Raw genomic sequence first — 23,182 nt, 5'->3', positions numbered from 1 at the left:
TCAAAGATTAAATCAAATTTGGTAAAGTAGCAATACATTTTGTCAAAAATAATTATTTTTACCACCAGGACCGTATGAGAAGAAAAATGGTGTCGGACAGCTGTTGGAGGCCCACAATACACGTAAGCTGGTTATTTGTACCGCCTTTGGTTTTTCTAAGTGAAGGTAAAGTAAAATATTTCTGATGTACTGAGAAAGGAAAATGCTACGACTTCACTAACACCCCCTCCTGCAATATTTATATTTTTTCAACTCAAGCCCCCCCCCCCCCCCCCCCCCAACAGCCTAAGGCCCTGAATTTTTTTTTCTCAGTGATAAAAAAGACAAAGCTCTCAAGTACACATTTTAATTCTTAATTCTTGGAATTGTCATTTATGCACATTTGATTCATACACAACAAATCCAAATTTATTGCACTATTACAAATTGCAGTAAGTTCACCTAAATAACACATTTTCAATGAGGGCTTCTTTGAAAATAATGCCATTATATCAATGAGCTGTAAAACACAACAGTTGAGTCATAACTAAATATTAATATTAACAACTGTGCAGTTATGCTTTGTCCTCGACCAAGCTGGAATTGTTGAACAAATGCTGAGAAATAATTGTAGAAAAATAAATACTAATAACCTAAAAAAAATGTCAAATTCCAACAGTAACATTTTCTTCTTCATTTGCAATTTTCACCACTGCTACCTTTTCACTGTAATCAACTTCTTAATGTTTTAATCTGAATGCAATTCATGACTGCCATACTCATATTTTGCAAAATTCCTTCAAGGACAAAAAATATACATGTATGTGCTATTTGACAGATATAACTAATACAAATTCTAGAAAATTAAAAACAAAGATAGACACTATAAGGGGAAATAAAATTGGGACTTCTGAAAGGTACCATAAAATATATAAGTATTGATATAATGTTACAAGTCATATTCTTTAAATTCTTAGAACGATATTTTTAAGTATCTAATAAACATACAGCTGTCTTTCATACATGTACCTGAAACAGGTGTGTAGAGAAAAGTTTTAACCTGAGACATAAAGTAGCAACAAGTATTCAAAATATGATAAAATCTGATTTTAATGTGATGGGAATGCACCAAGCTGTGACAAAGTTAACATTTGTTGTAACATAACTTTCAAGTATATGACCACACCAAAGATCGTACATTGTTTATGTAAGGAAACAAAGAACTACATGAGCACATGAATATTTAAAATTGTAAGCATAAAATAGGTAACATTTTTCTAGAACCTATCTTTAAAGATATCATTTTTAGTAAATGATTATTTTCTTTTAAACAAATATGGATGCAACATCTGAATACTGTACAGGAGACTGCGCTGGAACCTGCCAAACAACAGACACAGTAATCCAAGGTTACAAGATTTTTCTAATGCCCTTTTTATAATAAATAAATAAAGAAACCAAAGGATGATAGTGCTAAATTTTAACAGAATCACAATTTAGCATCTAATTGATCCCAGTCTTTGCCGTATATAGCATGACAGCACAATCCTGCTCTTTCTCTTCTAGTTTTCTAGTTTGTAAATTTGCTTTCCAATTTTAAATATCTAAATATACACTTAGGTTAACAATGTAACAAAGTGACAAACCAAACTATACCTAAAAGATTGGTCCTACTCCCCTGAGACCAGCCTTTTTTTTGTCAGTTGGACAAAAGGCAAGTGCCTCATTTACATACCTCACTAGTAATGGTCATATGTATCATATACATTGTACTGGATAAGAAAACCAGTTCAATTATTTCAGAGTCTAACAATAACAATACTACATGTAATCATATATAGGTTACAATTTTACACAACACTTTTCCAAGTGAGAATTTACATTCTTTCGTATTATTTAATTCCCCTGTACTCCACAAACCTTAAGTCAATGTAAATAAATTATAGAGCAGATTTTGCTAAGACTGTTTGTTAATTCACTTCTACATGTACCAGACAATTATAATGCTAAGTTAATGTTGTTAGTAAAAAATTTTGCCTAAAACCAATGTGATGTTATCCTGTTAGCTCCTATTGCCTAAGCATGCATTTTCTATTGATGAAGCAGATGAAAAGATGTGCCACACCAAGCAATTAGTCTTCTCTGCATGCAGGGAAAGTCAAGCTTACTGAAGATTAGTCCAAGGTCAAGGTTGTTGAAGGTTAGCTAGAGGTCATATATCCCAGCTAAAGAGGTGATGCTTCACCAGCATGTCCCTAACCCCATCCTTTAGTGGTTGTGTGGTTTTGTCTTTCTTTACAGGTAATTCCCAGTCTTTTGACAAGTGAAAGGAAAACTGAGAAAGAATCCTGAAAGAAAGATATTTAAATGATTGTAGTGCAAGGAACACACAAGAATATTAGTTTGCAATCTCTCTCTCATTTGCCCCTAATAAGAAGGAGGGAGGGGGTCTTCATGTCACTGCTACTCTGATTTTACAAAGAAAGCAGGTATATCTGTTCAGCATGAATTTTCCATATAACTCTGAAAGTTAAATAAAAAGCTCCCCAGAAAAAAAGCAAACAGTGTATCCACAGCACCATCTTCAAATCAGATGCACCAAATTTAGTTATGCATGTCACTAAAATTAACTAGTGTTGCTACATGTTAGATAATTGTCTAGTCACTTGTATTTCTGTTTATATTCTATTTTCTTCAACATAGCACAAGGATACAAAGTCAACATTTTGTGTAACTGAATATAAATATAAATGAGAAAATCTTCCCATGAATCTTGAATAACATACAAGATAACAAAAATATACCAATATATATTATCAAAATAATAATAGATGTAAATATTTTGACTAAGATCAACCTTTTTTAATCTCTTGTTTTACCAGCCTGAAAACTTTCATGAAAAGAACCCTGAAAATCCAACAGAGCTGAAATAATCCCAATAGCAGTGTCTTTTCTTTTTTTTTTTTTTTTTTGCTCTACATGTCACTTTTTTATTTCTACTACAAACATTGCAATCTGAAAAAAAGTTCTACCCATAAAACGGGCAATTAAAAATGGTGGCCTAAATATTGCAACATCATTAAAGCACAACTTTACATCAGTTCAAACACACATTCCTGACAATGGAATGCTATTGCAGTTGTTCTGACATTTTGTTTTGAATTTCATAAAAAGCAAGGAAATGGCAGAAAATATGAAAAATACAAGGCACAACCTAGGATTTCAAGAACCATGTGCTATAAAAAGATCACAGATAAAAAAAAAACAAAACAAAACAAAAAAAGACGAGTTGTATGTTTTTCTATATTTTCAGACAAATTCACAGTTCCCAGCTGAAAAGATGATGGTGTAAAAGCATCTCCTGGACAGGCTTAAAAACCCTTTTGTAAAATGTATCTGTAGCTTTCGGCTGAATCTCCCACTGATCTGATAGATTGAATGAGAACTGGCAGAGCAGCCTGTAAAGAGCAGAGGCACATATTGAGTATAAACTCACTTAGGTTTTTTTTTTTTTTTTTTTTTTTTTTTTTTTTTTTTGCAAAGAGTGATGTGAAAATGTAGAATTTCTGCATGTTCATTGCCTAATATAGTTATAATTATTGCTTTTTATTTGATATCAAAATGTGAGGGCAGCATTCAATTAAGCCAGCGAGTTAGCTGAAAGACCTGTTACTTTTTTAATGTCATAAATGGTCAAGGTGATCAAAAGTACAAGGGATTAGGTCTGTGATACAAGCCCTAACCAAGAATATTAACAATTGTTGAAGAATACTAGACATAAATTCATCCATAATTTCTAGGTTTTCATAATTCAACAGCATCACATACATTGCACATTACATAACTTTCTAAATAAATCTAGGGGAAACTGCATATATTTCACCCTTATGTCACCCTAATATCTTTAAATTAAGAATCCCAACTAAAGAGACTATGTTTTGAAAGCATGTCTAACACTGTATTCTTCAATTCTGTAAAATAGTTTCTCCTTGTGTACAGCTCAGAGTCAGCAGCTAATCTAAAGGAAAACTGTGAAAGAATCCTGAAGAAAATAATTCAAATATTCTTGTAAGCAAGAGAAAGTATTACAGGAAATAAAAACAGAGGAAACCACTGGCTGTGACAGGTGACTGTTAAACTGTAAAATACAGTTTATTTTTTTTTTTGTACATTACTTTCTTCTCTCTGTTTTCATCCAAGTGCCAAGGTTATATGAAGAGCTGATATAAGTGCTATAAAAAACTAGAGGATCAGAGAGGCGATACCGCCTCCGAATATTGTACCACCAGCTGGAGCAAACGCATTCGTACAGACCCCCACATACACAAAATAAGGAACACAGCCACCAGTCTTGTGCTTGACAAGCTGTAAAAATGCAATCAACAAGAATTTTCAAAATATGCAAAAAATATATATATAACTAAAAATGGTACAATCAAAGTTAAGTTCATCGTAAGGTAGGTCAAAGGTCAATTCCAAGGTCACAGTAAATTGCCAGTATATGACTTCCTATTCAACTTCAATAGTAACTATGGGCCTATCTCTGCCAGTTTTGGAGATAAAAGGGAAGCAAAATTTGCAAAGTTCAGTTCATGGTGAAAAGTAGGTCAAAGGTCAATTTTAAGGTCACATTTAGATTGCCAGTATATGACTTCCCATTCAAGTTCAATAGTAACTATGGACCTATCTCTGCCAGTTTTGGAGATATAAGGGACTAAATGGTATAATTTTGGAGTTACCATAATGTGCCATAAATTTCCTACAGAAAAAATTAATTAAAATAAAGAAAAGGTCATTTTGGTCAAAATTCTTGAAATGGGAGGTGCTCTGAAGTTCCAGATGTTCAAATTTGATGAAATAATGTCATTTTTGACCACAAGTTGTCTGCTTTGCCAAGCCTTATGTTTTATTTTTCCAGAGTTCAAAATTTATTATCCATTACCGTACTGCACATTTTGCTTTCACCACCAATATGTACTTTTTGATACAGCGTAACTTTAGAGATAAAAGGGAAGCAAAATTTGCAAAGTTCAGTTCATGGTGAAAAGTAGGTCAAAGGTCAATTTTAAGGTCACATGTAGATTGCCAGTATATGACTTCCTGTTCAAGTTCAATAGAGACTATGGACCTATCTCTGCCAGTTTTGGAGATAAAAGGGAAGCAAAATTTGCAAAGTTCAGTTCATGGTGAAAAGTAGGTCAAAGGTCAATTTTAAGGTCACATGTAGATTGCCAGTATATGACTTCCTATTCAACTTCAATAGAAACTATGGACCTATCTCTGCCAGTTTTGGAGATGAAAGGGAAGCAAAATTTGCAAAGTTCAGTTCATGGTGAAAAGTAGGTCAAAGGTCAATTTTAAGGTCACATGTAGATTGCCAGTATATGACTTCCTATTCAAGTTCAATAGAAACTATGGACCTATCTCTGCCAGTTTTGGAGATAAAAGGGAAGCAAAATTTGCAAAGTTCAGTTCATGGTGAAAAGTAGGTCAAAGGTCAATTTTAAGGTCACATGTAGATTGCCAGTATATGACTTCCTGTTCAAGTTCAATAGAGACTATGGACCTATCTCTGCCAGTTTTGGAGATAAAAGGGAAGCAAAATTTGCAAAGTTCAGTTCATGGTGAAAAGTAGGTCAAAGGTCAATTTTAAGGTCACATGTAGATTGCCAGTATATGACTTCCTATTCAAGTTCAATAGAAACTATGGACCTATCTCTGCCAGTTTTGGAGATGAAAGGGAAGCAAAATTTGCAAAGTTCAGTTAATGGTGAAAAGTAGGTCAAAGGTCAATTTTAAGGTCACATGTAGATTGCCAGTATATGACTTCCTATTCAACTTCAATAGAAACTATGGACCTATCTCTGCCAGTTTTGGAGATAAAAGGGAAGCAAAATTTGCAAAGTTCAGTTCATGGTGAAAAGTAGGTCAAAGGTCAATTTTAAGGTCACATTTAGATTGCCAGTATATGACTTCCTATTCAACTTCAATAGTAACTATGGACCTATCTCTGCCAGTTTTGGAGATATAAGGTACTAAATGGTATAATTTTGGAGTTACCATAATGTGCCATAAATTTCCTACAGAAAAAATTAATTAAAATAAAGAAAAGGTCATTTTGGTCAAAATTCTTGAAATGGGAGGTGCTCTGAAGTTCCAGATGTTCAAATTTGATGAAATAATGTCATTTTTGACCACAAGTTGTCTGCTTTGCCAAGCCTTATGTTTTATTTTTCCGGAGTTCAAAATTTATTATCCATTACCGTACTGCACATTTTGCTTTCACCACCAATATGTACTTTTTGATACAGCGTAACTCGAAAACCGTATGGAATACAAAAAAACGGAGACCACCTCCAGTGTTGGGCTTTACATGCTCTACAAAATGCAAAAAAGAATGAGTGTCTAGCATTAACGGTTCCCGAATTAGAGACAGTTTTCAGTTTCGATATCTTATGGCCGCTACTCCCGTGAAAATGCACCGATTGACCCCAAATTCACGGAGATGAAAGATGACCCGAAATGTAACACTTTCCATTAATATTGTTAGTTAAGTCTGTGTGGTGTCTGAATAAGAGCGCAAATCATTTTTTTTTCGGCAAAAATTTTGTTTTTTTGAAAATTTTGGCCTGTTTGACCTTGAAATAAAGGTCAAAGGTCAAATCCAAGGGCATATTTGAAATCTACACATATGACTTTTGGAAAGCTGTCTGTAGAAATTTTTCCCATAATTCCTTCCGTAGGGGAGATAATTAGCATTTAATTTTGCCATTTTTGGACAAGGGTGCATTGCAATGAATGCCACACCTAGACCCCAATACCAACAAAGCCCAAATTTTACGTGGAACGAGTTGAGATTATAGGTGACCTAAATCCAAGAGATGGGTATGGGGGCCCTTACCGTCTAGGAGGAGAAGCGGTAACGGTAACATGGCGGCGGAGCCGGCGGAGCCGCAGGAGCCGGCGGAACGGACCGGACGGGACTAAAACCATGTGTACCGCCAGCGCTAACGCTGGTGGTACAATAAAATGTGTAATATATAAACTACAAGCAAATCCATGGCTGTGTTTCAAACTGGTTTAACTTAAGACCATAAATAGTAATAGTAATAGTAATTATCAGTTATAACTATTTCTGGTCTAAGTAAGTCTGGATATGAACACAACCAGGAGCCAGTCACACGGATAACAGTGTATTTTACTGATACAAGTGCACAGTAATGTTTACTATCAGTGTACTTACCTTAGTTCACACTTGATCTGTACCCAGCCAGGACTTTTCATAAAGGACCAGGGCTGGTACCACTTCTCTATCACCTCCATACAGGAACACAGGGTCTCCAACCACAGGTGCAACACTTGTTCACTGGAAATGACAAACTTTAAACTGTGCCAAGTGGTAACAAATGAAATCTGTTGCAAATTTAGTCTGCTGCCTTTATAGGAAAAAAATCTTTTTTTAATACTTAAAGTAGCAAATGGATTTAATGTTAAATGCTTTTACTGCATAGTTTAACTGTATGCCAAATGTTCACATTTTCACAATAAACTAAAAAATAAATAAAATAAAAACAAATAATAATTTTAACTAAACAAGAAAATGGGCTTTCTGTCACCATCTACAGTCAACTGTTAATGCAATTACAAATTTACAATGTTATTTATTATGACAAAGAAATCTAACATTTGATACAGTAGCACCACTTCAGGGCAACTTAATAACAATATGGCCATGTGTACAGCATTTCACTGAAAGGAATCCTACACATGAGACCAAGTCCCTCAGATGAACATTTTTCTGGGCACAGTTGGGATTTTTCAAGGCAGTTTCTGTATTTCCCCAAAAGTATCATAATCAAAACATCCCCTGTAACAATACCCATGCATACCCCACACATGCACCACCCATTAACACTTACTTGAGACCAAGACAAATGAGAGACCTGAACTTGACATCCATCTGAGCATGTGCAGCATCATGGGTAAAGTTCACAGACTGCACACACTGAAATTATGAATTACCATTCAGAAAGTTATCTATATCTGATCACATGTGATATTACATATATAGAGACCAATGTCTTATGATATTGTGCAATATAGATATATAATAACTTGAAAGTGATATCAAACAGAAATGCATAATATAAAACTTTTGAATTTAAAGAAAATTGGAAGGTAACTCAGAAAACAAGAACCAACTTACCCTGTACAAGATTTCCTCAGGTGTCAAAACTTTGCCATCTTCATCAAGTCTAGAAGATGAATGGTATGATAAAAATTGCAATCAAATGATTTGATTAAAATCATGATCAATTTATATTTTTTTCTGTAGTAGCAGAACAAACAGTCAACTTAAATAGTTCAATTAATTTTTACAATAAGAGAAGAAAAGAAGGTAATGCCATTAAAAAAAAAAATATATATATATATATATATATATATATATATATATATATATATATATATATATATATATATATATATATAACCAAACTGAAGTAGATGTCTTGCTGTGTTCATACTGCCATCGTGTACATTTTACCTGTATGTTTTACACAGCACAAGTCTTGAATACACAGAATTAAAGTCTTTCTCAACTTCTTTGGTAGCTGCCTGAATATAGAGAGAGAGCTTATAATTACCTGTTGAGCTAGTTCAATGAAAACCCAAGCAAGTGAAGAATTTAAAACCCTGGGTAAAAATGAAGCACAAAATAAATGATTCTAAAGGCAATAAAAGAGATTTTTACAAATACACTGTGGTATACTTCAGGGTTTTTGTGTTTAATATTCAGTGGGGATTATATTACGTGAGTAAACTTATTTAACGGTTATAAAGCTGATTTAATCAGTAAAAAACTTACCTCCTCTATAAATAACCAAGGGTGAACTGTCCCACCGAGAAGGTGTGGTTTTTTGAGGCCATGTTCAAATATAGCCTTCAAGGCTGGACACAGGCTGTAAAGGAAATGGTACAATCAGATTGGGTTGTCCCTCCTTGGTAAAACTGAGTGCTGTCTGCTTAAACTAATCTCATAATAGGCAACAAACATTATCTCTTCATCTTTCAGAGTAAGTAGAGTGACATGTCCGGAAAGAAAACAGAAGAATCCCACTGCTATTTATGGTGAAATTAAAGTGACCAGACATCCTGCAGAAAAGGGTCACGCCAAGACACATAATCAAACTTCAGCATGTCAAACACATGAGTGTGAAGATTTTATGACAGATGGTTAAGTAATGAATCATACTTGATATTTATTTGTACAGAAATCATTCTAAATTCACCAGATTAATTTATCACAATATGCACTTTTTGAACACATTATTAAATATATATAATGTGTCACATAGGGAGGCACTCTCATTTTCAAACCACGTAAGTTTTTTATTCCAACAAAAACTTCATAATCATCAACAAAACTCTAGCCCTTTCCCCCTAAAAAAGGAAAAAAAAGGCGCACACTTATTACTGCACTCCTATCAGACTGAAATATGCTACCAATAACGTCTATACTTACACTCCTCTGACCAGATCAGTAATGGTTTCTGTGACAGAATCATCCCCAGCACTGGAGTAGTCCTTGCTCCTCTCATCCAGCATCTCCACAAACTTTGCGGGAAACCAGCCACGCAAACCATTCAACTCTCCCACCCAGCAGTGCTCATCCTTCTGAGAGATTATCTGTAACATTAAGTAGAAAATTACACAGAATTTGTGTTTAATGTTGACTTCAAGAAATACTTATTACTTTCAAGCAATAGCCACTGAACTGTCATTTCTTCAAATACGGTGCAAGTTATCTTGAAGTATTCTTGTTTGCCTGAAAGTTTTTGTAAGGCCCAATAGTAGAAAATTACACAGAATAAAAAGATGTTTAGCAGTGACTTCAAGAAATATTTTTTTACTTTCATACAAAAGCAACTGAACTGTCACAATCAAGTATTTCTAAAGGGATGTGATTCAAAACTTTAAAAACATCAAAGTACTGAAACAAACATTAAATGAACCTAAAAAGATCAATCCAAACAGCATCACATTATTAATAATTTGATTATTAAGACAGTCTCTGATTTGTTATCAATCCTTAATAAACTCACAGTAATAACGTCATTTTTCCTGAACCCCAGTTCATCATCATCATGACGCTCGAAGTCTAGCAGTGCCTTGGCCCTCCGCCGACGAGTTCTGGCCACATTCAAGTAATTGTCCATGTCCTTGGCATGGCTTTCCATGGAGTAGTCAGCCTGAAGCTTCTGGAGAGAAGAATAAGGCACCTTTTCATTGGCAAAAGGTGCCCAATTAACCAGTACATGTTTGTGATGTGCAGGGGTGGGGAGGGGGGGGGTGGACAGCTGCATTCACAAACTAATTTATCACATAACAGGGTGGGTTCTTCACATGCACTGCAACTGACGATAAAGCCAAAGTAGAGGGGTGACTTTCTAAAAGAAAATATCAATTATTTTGATACAGTTAAGCACATACAAACATGCATATCCACTTACAAAATATTGACCAAGAAAATTTTTTTTTTTTTTGTTCTATTTACTTTCATTTCTCAAATATTAATGAGTTAACAAAGCTATCAGAATTTTATGCACATTCAGTATACATCTTTCAGTGGTCACAAAAGACTGCTCATTTATCTTTATTCACTGGCTCCTTTCTTACCACTTTACTGTTCTTTGGGTCTATGGACTGGAAATGCCTGGCTACTTGCAAAATGGCCTCCCTCATGTCCACCAGCAACTCTGTCTGCTTGATATTCTTGGCTTTCCCATCAAAACCATCCTCATCCTCCTCTCCCCAGAGGAGAGAAGAGATCAAGGACTTTGATCGCTTCAGATGGCGTTTGTTCAGTTGCTGAAATGATTTAAGTTGTGCCTTCATAATTTTGGAATAGCAATTCTGTTTCCTTATTTTACATACTTGAAAATACTGTGGATATAAATGCCAGGTGAAGCTATGAATATGGAAGTTCATACACTAAGCTGTACAAACATGGTAAGACACAGGTGAGCTACCTGTATAATTCTTTTCCAAGACTGCTTATATGTGATTGTTCATGCACATCATGAATTAGCCAAACCAGAAATCAAGATGGAAAGTGTGATCAAACTGATATCTTGTGTGAAGTATGTAAAAAATTTAGTGTTTTTTACAAGAGAGGAATAGCAACATGTGGAAAGCTGTCTGCAAATTTTCTATTAAAGAAAACAGTAGACACTAACACAAAAAATTTATAAACAAATTAATTTTTTCCCTTGCATAAGTATGTTTATACTATTTTGTGGACAAATTTTCTTATCAAAAGACAACATGGTCAGAGAGAGAGAGAGAGAGAGAGAATTTAAAAAGGTAAGTTTTATGACAGTATAAGACTATATAAACAGACATGGAATATATATATATATATAATGACTGAGGTATGCTACTCCCAATAAAACCATGACCATTCCTTACATTTAACATACAAGAGTCTATTACCTAAATTTTAACTTGAAAACTTTTTAATCTGAAACCACCAGTAGAGAAGGAGGTTAACATATTTCTGATTTTCTGATAAGAACAAAATAAGAAACTCCATCACCCAAAACATTTAATTGAATGAATGTCCCCAAAAATGTCATCTGCTCCTGAAATCACCACTTCCATGTGAGTGTCAGAAATAGCTCTATTGAAGGTAATATCAATATCAGCTTCTTAAATTTATCACACAACAAATATAATTGTCAAGAAACTTCCACATACCGAATGCTTTGAATATTTCTCAGATACAAATGTGAAAAAAAGGAAAAATAGTTTTTGACACATTTTGCATGAAGATGAAGACCTTGTGCCCATTATAATTCTAGAACTGGAGTTAAGGCCTAAATGCCATAAGAGATAACATATGCATAATTAAAAAGCTTCAGTGACAGTTAATATTGCTAATATATTGCTATAGTATACCAGATGATGCTGAAAGACCACCACCAGATCAAGCTTATCATCAAGATGCACAATATTAAACTCCCTCTGTGCAAGGCAGGTAAACCAAGTGGGGTCCTTAATGGAGGAAAAGTGCCACCAAAGATTTTCTGAACCAGGTTTCCCTCCCACCTTATCTAAATACAATCTTCAAATACATACTCAAGCCAAATATACATGTGGGTGTATCAAGGCATATTATAGGGTGCAGGGAACTCACCACTGGTTTGGTGGAGTACAAAGAAACACAAAATCTACCACAGCCTGTTCCCTCTTTATTGACACTCTTCTGAAATTGTGAGGTGTTGATTTTTTTAATTAGTTAATTACAGTGCCATTAATCCTGATAAACTATGCATGCTATTATGATACCAGTTCAGCCGCCCCTTTTTTATGCAACAAAAATGATACACTAATATCTAAAACAGTTGAGACACTATAAATACAGCTGATTCTAATCCATACCCTGTCCTCTCTGATAATACCAAGGTGGGTTGGGGGGTTGAGGTGGGGGGGGGGGGGGGGAATGGAATAGGGGAGACAACAACTTTCTATGATAACACCTGCACAGACACACAGCCAATATTATCTACACATCATGGTGATCAAATGTATGAAGTATCTGGTTCAGCTCTTTCTGGAGTTATGGAGTTCCAAAACAAGGGTAACAAAATTCTAACTCAACTTCTGAAGTTTTCTAAGGTAGAAATGACAGAAAAAAATTAAAACCTGTTTATAAAGTTGGATCAAAAGTGAAGGCAACATTTGGGAAGCTTTGACAACTGAATGTTGCCCCTGGCAACAAATGAACTGGCTCAACTAAAGCAAAAACCTTCATACAAATACTGTATTAATAGATAGAAAGAAGTTACTTTTTGACAGGAAATATACTGATATATTGTTTAGTAATTTTTGTATATTGTGCAGGTCCTTCTCCATTAGTTTCTAACGTACCTGTTTTGGTAAGTTTCTGGAATTTTCTGGATTGAGGAGAGCTCCTTGATCAGCCATGAGATATGCCAGGTGCTTTCTCCTGTGAGACTCTACTACCATATCTGTGAGGGAGCTGGCAACACGATATGATGTCTGAAATATATAAATATATTTTCTTTATCAAATTAACATAAGCTTATATAATACAAACTGTAAAATTCTAGCCTGTGAACTTACTAGACATACCATATTTACATCACTTTCAAGCAAAAAGTTGGATTGAAATTTATCTAAAGTACTGCAATACATGAAACACACTGTTCTATCATGACTGCAAGATAACAGACTTCAATCAAAGTATTTCTTTTATTTTTGAATAATCATCAAAACACTGCCCCTAATGGAGTAGTTTGTAGAATTTAGTAGAATGAAATGAATTTTTTTTTTTATTTTTTTGTAGATGAGTTGATAAATAATACTAAAACTGGAAGCAATGTCATGGAAAGTGATACTGCCATCATGTGCCTTAAAGGCAAACAATATGCCTTAGATCTGAAAATAGTAAATCCAGTGGTTTTCCCCTCAATCACCATGGTAAATCCTACCCCAAATTGTTGAAAATATCACCATCTTTAAACTTCTATATTTAGTTCTTAATTTCTACTTGTACTGTTACAAATGAAATTCCTTCTCCATTCCTATTACAAAAGTGAGTCAAAAGTAGAAACTGAGAACTGAAAACAAATTTATAGATTATAATCCTGTCTGTTGTTATGGATGAGGCAAACCTGGTCCTTGGTGACTGAGGAAATGGTATTTAAATTTTCTGAATCTTATTTATTTATCTATTTACTTATTTATTATGCTAAAATGGAAGTCTAACATTCATCTTGAGCACTTTATTGTAAGTTGCAATCCAGTTTGGCATCTAGACTGAAGATAAGATCGCTCACCTCTATAGCTTCCTCCACATCCTGGACATCTCCTGGGACATCTGACAGTGCATTGAAGATCTGGGCTGAGTTGTCCAGGCTTAGCAATTCTTGTTCCTTCAGAAATACAAGGAAAAATTAACGAAATTCATCAAAGAAATCAATTTTACTTACTGTATAATAACAAACCTAGGGTCTGTTTTATGCAGTACTGACAGTAAAAAGACAGAAAAATCTGAATTTTGTCCAGTTCAGATAACCCTTGTGTTACACTGCTCAAAATAATACACAGCCACAGGAAGGGAAATCCCTAATCTTGCCGACCAAGTTAATCTGAACACCTGTACATTTTACAGATAGTGTATTTTAGCAATATCTTAGGCACATTAGGCAACTAGGTCACAGGGATAAGATAGGCCTGAGCTTCCTCAATATAAAATACCTAGCCTCTCCTTGTTTAACTTTCTCCACTCCAATACCTATACATTATCACAGTAGAAATTTTTCAACTGGTTGAATACACTGTATCTTCTACTTCAATGTTACAAATAACCACCACAGATATAACACATTTTTAAAATTTTGAATAAAAAAGATATACAACATCTGGTTTTTATTTGTTTCACTGAGTTTTCTTGTCACCAAAAAAAAAATTTATGGAAATGATGTGACTTGAACCTAAATGCACCACTTCTCACTCTTGCGGGTATTCGAAGTATGGTATCAACTTACATCACAAACAATTTTGTAACATATAGGTTTAATACCCACTGTATGCTTGTATAACCTGTATATAACCTGTCCCAGGTTCCCTTGTAACATCTTACATATATTAATTGCTGTTTAGGTAAGTGAGTAAGTACATGTCTGAGTACAACTTCCTACCTTCATCTTCAGCATGCCCAGTGTGATCTGGAATAACACTCTAGAACCTTCATAGAAGAACAGGTCCCATAGTCTGAGCAGCACCTTGATGTGCACCACACTGGCAAAGAGAGTCAGGAACCAATGGAGGCTGATCAGAGACAACTCTGAAAGATAGAAAATATGAAAAAAAAAGATGAATCAGCAGCAAGTTTGTCATATCATAATAATATTTGTAGTTGGTCATGCTCTGAAAAATTTGGACAAAAAAGAAATGACCTTCAACAAGCAACCCACTTCATGCTGAAGATCATTCTCTAAAGATTATGTATGAGAAGAGAAATTGTTAAGACTGTTAATGTGTTTGTAAATTTGTTGCATAGATCTGACACTGGTGACATTGAAAAGCACTAATAAGTAATGCCCTCCCCCCTTGCAACAGAGCTCTCATTTGTCACTTTAATTTTTGCCAATGTCAAAAATAAACAGAATCATTAAATTTTCATTGCTTTTATCATTTGCTGCCCTCAACAGTGCTAAAATTTATATATTTGTATGAAAAAAAATGCACCAATAACTTGAACAATTTTATTATCAATTCACATAAAACTAAAAATTGGCTAGAAAGAATAAGTCATGGATAACCTACCAATATCATGTTCCTTAAGCACCAAGTCCACATCAGGAAGATAACTTATAATGAGATGTCGCAGCACTCTCTGGTCTGCCTGTTTGGGGGGAAAGAGTGTACATGCTAATCAAGGGTTGGAAAATCACTGGACAAATCTCTAAGTATATACCAATCTGATACCAATGTTTTCATAGCCAGAAATTTCACAGTTACCAGGTAGCTGAAAGTCTGTGTACATATTCTCATGGATGTTGTAGTCAGTTGTTAGAAAACTTAACTAGCATTAAAATCTGGTTATCTCAAATGCCCCCTAACTGTTGTCATCTGCATGTCTTTTCCAAATCAGTTGAAAGGATAAGAGAATTATAATACATATCTCTTTCTGGTGATACTGATTTTGCACTAGCAGATGGAAGCCTTTTATAAAATATCTCTAGCAGACTAGCACAGCAATAAATTTTTTTGATGAAACTTGTTATCCCTGAATATAAACACAAACATACATGCACATTTTTATCTCTGTTGTGCAAATCATGAACTAATGAACTAAATGACATCACACACAGCAGATCTGACATAGTCTTTAAGATTTCCATAAATTAAAAAAAAACTGAAGATAATAAAACAGAGGCATTTTGACAGAGGTTTCTCTTGCTGCCTAAACTGTAATCTGAAGCATGAGCATTTGAAATACTAGAGTTTGTAGCCCTGGAATTTATCACTACTTTTTTATCTGGAGCTGTGGATTTACCAAATCAGCAAACAAGACTATTTGTGTTAGCCTTTTAAGGAGGCCTATGGAAATTGATTGCAAGTTTATCTAAGATTAAATCCTCTCCTAACTAGTCTAAAAGTGCTATGAAAAGAGCACTTGACATCACAAGAATCCCACTAAATTATTACAAGGTGTAGCATGTTGAGCAAGGTGTATGAAAAGTACCTAAATTATTCATTTGGCCATCCAGTTACAGTGTACACAAAATAGTTCACTGTGCAAATAACCCTTAATAATAAATAAATGAGACAATATTATCACCATCAGCAATAAACATTGAAGACTATATTATAAATATGAAGCAAATAAATATAACCAATTTATTATCAGTCAAACACCAAGTCAAGCACTTTAAGTTCTGAGAGATGTTTAGTACACATTTTCTCTCTATTACCCCAAAAATTGCTATTTTTTTTTTTTACTTTTGACACAGAACATAAAATCCTGTCCATACCTGTATCCCAAGCAGAGTACTGGAATAGTAGGAAGCTGGTAGCAGATCTTCTATAATAGCACACATCATCCAGAATGTCTCTTCTTCTTCCAAGAAAAGCAGCAAGTTAGCAGCAATCTGCAAGACACAATTCCACACCTTGGAGCAAAATCACATGGCAGGAGAGAGAAATAAGGCCTTTATATTAGTACTATTGATTTCCATACCCTCTGATTTCACAGATAAAATCTGTATTTTGAATGATGTGCTAGACAGCAACTGAGAGCACTGACAGAATCCTTGTAAAGAAATGTAGACACTAGAGCAGTGATATCCTCATAATGAAACTCTGGTGTCTGTGTTTTCTTACCACTCCTGTACCCTGACAGTAGCCAATGTCTGGGTACAGCCACGCCAAGCCTCTCAGGATCCTCCGCAGTCGCGGGATACCCGTACTGTTGATGTTGCAGAAGCATGCGTTGCTGGGCATTGTACGAAGTAAGTCCTGGAACAAAGTTGATTGTTTAAAATATACAGATGAATGTAAGGAAAGATAAAATTGCTAAGCTGCTTATTGAGCAAAATGATCCCTAATTTTGATAAAATCACACTTTTTTCTCCATACTTTATCTTTTTCAGATGTAAAACAAACACACACACACACACACACACACACACACACACACACACACACAGGTATAGGATAAAAATGTCGAATTCCAGAATACTTTTGACAAGTCACAGATTATTGATGCATTTTTCATCTTATATTTTTTCTAACAACATCACTTATGCAATCAGCTTTTCAGCCCTTCTGCTGAAACTGCACATTCTATCATTATGTATAAATTTACAGTGCAGCTAAAAAATCCATTATGTGTCAGTATCAATTATTGTGTGCACATTGCAAAGTCCTATGTTAATCATTTCTCCATTATCACAACATTAGTCCCAACCAATTCATCTCTAGTAAGAGATTGGTGTATCAATGCCAATTATCTAAACACGCTGGCCTCCTGGAATTTGCCATGCTCTTCTGAGTCCATTTTCTATCACATAACAGTTTTTGTAACCTATTTCTTTTTTATGCCTTAACCTCAACCCACAAACAGTTTAAGTTGCATTTTAATTTGTAATACTGCAGATCCTTCTTTACAAAGAACTTCTATTTTCTTTATTGTTCTCTACTCACACTACCTATGCTATACCCCATCTCAGTCAAAAAAAAATGCAAGATTACTGAAAAGCTTTCCTTAATCTTAAACTAATCAAATTTGTCTGCAATATATGAATCTTAATTCAATTACTTTAAAGAGATGTTTTACCTTTTCAATCTGTTTGGATGTCATGAGATGATCATTTCCACTGGCTTTGACAATGTCCTTATAACAAGTATCAGAGTTCTGTTTCTTGTCCAGAGCTCCAGTGAGACGCAGCCAAATCTGGGGGCGCAGAGAGTGAGGAATGCCTTGTTTGATCATACCACGGAATTTCTCCGAGTGTGGTAAACGAGATTCAACCTAATGGAAAAAAATTGATCATTATCACACAATTGTGTACTCAGCACCATGAGAATAAGAGGACATTAAAAATTAACTATTCTACTACCAGCATGTCTCAGCTGATACCAGTAAACACCAGAGGTATGCTGACAGTAGAGGTCCTCTAACACTCTAGGTGGTACTCAATGATGCAGACATACATTGTGGCATAAAGGATTACTATAGTATATAAAAAATATAGGAAATAATCAAAGAGTTATTAGTTTAATTTTTAATATTTAAAGGTTACCATACAAATGATGATGAGACAGTTTAAACTTATGCACTTTAGTAACTTAGAAACCATTATTTAGTTAAATTTTCTTATCAAAATTTTGGATTGCTACACAGATGAAAGTGACACAGAATTTAAATACTATGACATTGTGAATATTACATTAACACAGATTGTTCTTGTTATCAAAAATAAACAAAAACAAATTAAGTACCTTATCCCAAGTGAGGTCTCCTACTTCATGATTATGCGAAAACTCCAAGTATGCAGTCCACTTCAGCCTGTGCTGAGCATCTTCTATGAAAGGTGTGCTTAACAGAGGGCTGGAATTTTCCTCAGGGCCATCTTGAAATTCAAAATAAAAACATTACAATATGAAAGAAAATCCTGTCACACCTGTTAGAAAAATAATCAAAATATCAAAATATTTTAGCAGAAGAAAGGAACTTTCATTGGGGTTAGGTTGGAACACATAATAACGATAAAACCATTTTAGAGAAAATCACCTCGCTCCCACTGGAGAATATTAAGGATATGTTATCCATTAAATATGAGTATATAAAAGGATGGGGATTTCAACATGAGATACCAAATTGCACAGCTCCCATTTACAAATATTTAGAAAATGAAATGCATCACAGGGTTCTGGATTTTCATCAGAACCATCTATGAACACATAAAAAGGCATTACAATATGAATTAAGTCTCAATAGGGAATGTTTGGGGTGTTTTATATATAATAGAGGAGGACTTCTCTACAGGCTATCATGGGATTCATCATGGAAACCTTTGGGGAACCATCTATATGCTTTCTGACAATTTCTCTATCTCTTGAAAATGAAAAGGACTGTGCTGCATGAAACCTTAAAAGTTGAAGACGTCTTTCACTTGATTGTCTTCATATCAAGGGTAGTCTATTTTTATTAAAGTCACACTTAATAGTTTTCCTCATACTAATTTACAAATATACCAATAATAAACCATTTTATTACTTATTGCACCCATTTATTTTCAAAAGATTCACCTGGTGGAAATGTAATTTTTTAAAAAATATAGTTGCATATCCCCTTGCTCTCACTGAGGAAAAGATGACTGTCATTGCCTTTGATATGATAAACATTATTTAAATCATGACATAAAATTACCTTTATTCATATGGAGCATATCAATAAGAAAGTGCATATACAACATGCAGAACTTAAAATTTTTTAAAGCTATGAAATATAAATTTTAAAGGATTAAGCCTTTGTACCTACTTCCCTTTTCCATCATGTATTTGATTCAAAATACCTTGAAATGAATCTAGGCACTGTTTCAAACATAATATAAATCTTACAAGCAAATTTCAACCATTTTGCACACACTACGAGGAAGGCATTATTCTATGGCTCACAGTCAGTCATGCGAAAACTAAGTATTGCAATACATGTTAGGCAATGTTTAAATGGTATCTAAACTTAATCTATAGAAACAAAAACTCTACATATATTCAAAAGTGTTTTTCATTGTATTATGTAAACCAGCATCACTGCGACAGTTTTGTCTAGATAGATGTAAATATGTCGTGTAAATCTCAATGGGTTCCTGGTAAATTGTATATTTGTTTTGATTAAACAATCTATACATCTATATACCTTCCATTAGTGTACACCTACATGTATTATGTGTCAAATAAATGTAGAGAAACTGTGTAAAAGAACCTGCATGTGGGATTGGGTTAACAACTTTATGAATCATATCTAAGGACAGCAAACAGGCAAATATTTCTGAGAGAGAGAAAGAGAAAGAGAAGCACATGTTGAAATGCTACCCAGTTGTAAAATAAAATTACTGTACAATTCACATGCACGTTTTACATACCTTCTTCTTCTACTTTAAAACCAAATTCATCATATCTATAATCAACCTGACCAGTAGCATCTTCAGGCTGGAAATAGAAACATGAGGCTCAAAACTAGATGTACTGTATCATATATATACACTTAAATAAAAACGCAACTGAGTGAAACATACATATATATTGTGGATCAAAAATTACTTATATTAATGTGTAATTGGACCCAAATACAAGCCACACAACAACATACTCACTGGATGGTTTATTTTATTCAGCAGATCCTGGGGCCACATTGAGGGGGTGAGAGCCGAGAAGGGACCCCCTGGCGTAGGGGTAAACTCAGACCCATTGATGGAATATTTAGGCACAGCAGAGATGCTCATTCCATCTCCTGCCGCTCCAACATCATCTTCGTCTTCAGATAACGTATCCACTGAAATAACAGCAGCAATTAAATATCCGGAAGTCTTTGTGTGCTAAAACCATTCATGTTATCTATTTCATTTCTGTGTGTAATTCCTCAAACGTATGTTCATAGTAACAAGCACTTTTAAAGCACAAAGCTTTTTAAAATCTTCATATCCAATATAATGACACTGCCACACTGGTCTCATTTGTTCCTGAGCACAGCCTACCGCAGGGTCATCGATTCGCAACAACCCACATATTGTGTGCTTTTACTCTCAAATTAGGTACACGTTAATAATCTTACCATTTGAAGCTTTGGCGCTATATCCTTCTGTGGACCTTCCCCCAAAGATAGCCCTTGATATATCCATCTTCGGGTACTATAAATGCGAAAATGACTGACTGCCAGTAATATTGTTTACACCTCGGAATCCGCCATCATGGACTTGTACCATTAAAAATTGGGGAAGGCACTGGGAAAACTAACAACCTAATGAACATATTTCTCTGGTATGCTAACTATTTATTATGCTAAAATGTTAAGTATAATATAAAAATTTCTCTCTTTACCTCCACAAATTGTTTTGTGATGTTATTTACAAATGATAACATTTTTTTCTTCGGCGTTCCCCCAAAAAGACAAAAAGGTCACGTGACTATTGACGCAGTCCACCTCCGTTTTCTTGTAAAGTAAATGAAATTCGCATTTGCTGGCTAACAAAATTTCTCCATAACATGTAGACTAATCTATAGGCCCTATATGTGGCGTCATTAAAATGGAAAACTATCAAATAATAATTAAAACAAAACAAAAATATATAAGTCAATATTAGGCCCATGATTCAATGACAAAAAATAAACATAGGGAAGACCGGGGCTAGTTGGCCCAGTTAGACACTTTTGGCCTTGTAGAGCCAACTAGGAATGGGTTAGAGTCACAAAACCGGTTTTAAAGTAAGCCCCATGAACTAAGCTACGTATGCAACGCCATTATTTTTCAAATATAATGCCAAACGGCTCACAATTTGACAAAAAACGCAGTTGACGTCAAGGGGGCCAACTTGCCCCGCCACGGGGCAAGTTGGCCCCAGGGTCGGGGCAAGTTGGCCCCCCTATACGAAAATGAAGTATATATCCCATGTAAACGCCTTGAAATACATTTTTATACATTTTTAATTTATTCAATTGATTTTTGAAAGTCCTTTGATGAATAAATAGTTCAAATGAGGCAGATTTATTGAAGTTTCCGTACGTCACGTTGTGGGGGGGGGGGTATGTGTTGCAAGAACCAAAAAATCTATCAATAAAATTTGTTTTGTTTTAATTAAGAATAAATTAATAATGTTATAAAGCAGGTTTTTAATGAATGAAAACGAATAATAAATTTACGTTTAAAGTAACAAATTCAGTTTTAAACCACTGAGTTTGTTTCAACAATAGTCTCTATCTAGGGAGGGGTGGAAAATCCCCTTGGGGCCACATATAACACTATAAATACAATAAAATCACCTTACAATGAATTAAGGCAAAATAAATGTTTTTCTAAGGAAAGTCCAATGGATTTGCTTTCTAATACATACAATCAACAGAACATTCCTAATATAAATTTCCAAAAAGACACCAGAGAGAAAATTTTTAAAAAAATCAATCAGACGGTAAACACCGGCAAGCTTTGTCAATTTCACCAACTTCTTGTTTATTTCAAACAGCGTTGCGCGCAAAGGTTTGTGGGTAATATGAGGGTCCAACTTGCCCCGAGACAAGGGGGCCAACTAGCCCCGGGTGCACATTATTTATTTTAAGGGCTGGCAGCCATTTATGGTGCTAGAATGAGCAACGATGATACATTTCTGTGAAACTTGAAACAATGAGCTTCAGTTTGATGCCCTATACATATCTTATATTCGATCAAAAGCCTATGAAATTAGATTTTTAAATCTCTTAAACAAAATTACTTTTAGGTGCAAAAATAGTTTATTTGGACTCACCGCTTAATTAAAACTTTTTAACGGCCGACACATTGTAGGCTACGGTCACTTTACAAGAGTATGTGGCCAATTTTTTTACCTCATAGTTACTTTTTCAGAAAATGACGGGGGGGGCAACTTACCCCGGGGTCCAACTAGCCCCGGTCTCCCCTACTGTAGGCCTACTGCATGGTAGGCCTCATTTCAAATTGTCCGCGTTCAAACAGAGAGATCTAAGAAAACAGGCCTAGGCCTATAGGCCACCGGGTACATCTATGCAATAGATTTCGTGTTGTAGGCCTGCTTACAGATTCACCACTTGCCATGCCCGACATAAACTAAGATCTATAGGCCTACCTATAGGCCTAATGTAGGCCTACACGTGTTTTTTAAAACATTAAAATCTTTTTAACTGATTGCATTCAGCGAGAGATCGATCTACACGTAGACCGATAGTTTCGATGAGAATGAGCCCTTCGGGCCTACTTTTAATTTAAAATAGGGCCTACTTTTGCCGATTTTTTGTAGTCTGGTTACTCGCCACTTCTTCGCCAGATAGGCAATCTGCAGTGTGGGGAGTAGGGAATAGTGTTCACTTCCTTATGGAATGACCCTGGTGCAAATAGCCTAATTCTAATTTATAGGCTAATATAATAGGCCTAAAGGACCTA

At 34.9% G+C, this 23,182-nt stretch overlaps 1 protein-coding gene across 7 annotated transcripts; it reads right to left on the bottom strand.

Annotated features, from left to right (window-relative positions):
- Positions 1 to 330: 330 nt before the first annotated feature.
- LOC106154988 (small G protein signaling modulator 3) lies at positions 331 to 21,008 on the bottom strand. Of its 7 annotated transcripts, none has more exons than XM_087006184.1 (21): positions 20,849 to 21,008; positions 20,391 to 20,569; positions 20,160 to 20,226; positions 18,514 to 18,644; positions 17,849 to 18,043; positions 16,894 to 17,028; positions 16,545 to 16,661; positions 15,334 to 15,412; positions 14,706 to 14,851; positions 13,842 to 13,937; positions 12,910 to 13,041; positions 12,176 to 12,244; positions 10,657 to 10,848; positions 10,083 to 10,259; positions 9,503 to 9,666; positions 8,846 to 8,939; positions 8,525 to 8,595; positions 8,186 to 8,234; positions 7,899 to 7,984; positions 7,223 to 7,345; positions 331 to 4,021 (listed from the first exon to the last, which is right to left on the bottom strand). In XM_087006184.1, exons 1-21 carry the CDS (start codon positions 20,913 to 20,915, stop codon positions 3,889 to 3,891), a joined length of 2,502 nt encoding a protein of 833 aa, XP_086862310.1. In that variant the 5' UTR covers positions 20,916 to 21,008; the 3' UTR covers positions 331 to 3,888. The 7 variants fall into 7 exon arrangements, with proteins under 7 accessions (XP_086862310.1, XP_086862308.1, XP_086862309.1 ...); XM_087006182.1 differs by having other exon boundaries at positions 331 to 3,437; XM_087006183.1 differs by having other exon boundaries at positions 331 to 2,327.
- Positions 21,009 to 23,182: the final 2,174 nt, after the last annotated feature.

The sequence above is a fragment of the Lingula anatina genome, chromosome 2 (assembly GCF_051362555.1).
Source record: "Lingula anatina isolate TDL-2025a chromosome 2, LinAna3.0, whole genome shotgun sequence".
Lineage (NCBI taxonomy): Eukaryota > Metazoa > Brachiopoda > Lingulata > Lingulida > Lingulidae > Lingula > Lingula anatina.
Note: the sequence above shows the minus strand (reverse complement) of the source record. Positions and strands in the feature narration are given on the sequence as shown.

What these genes read in the sequence shown, in the direction of transcription:
- LOC106154988 (XM_087006182.1), bottom strand. Translation starts at nt 20,915, where the DNA reads ATGGATATATCAAGGGCTATCTTTGGGGGAAGGTCCACAGAAGGATAT. An exon ending in TGGGCATGCTGAAGATGAAG is followed by an intron (nt 13,938 to 14,705) that starts GTAGGAAGTTGT and finishes GTATTTCTGAAG; the next exon opens with GAACAAGAATTGCTAAGCCT. An exon ending in GGAAAAATGACGTTATTACT is followed by an intron (nt 9,667 to 10,082) that starts GTGAGTTTATTA and finishes TTAATGTTACAG; the next exon opens with ATAATCTCTCAGAAGGATGA.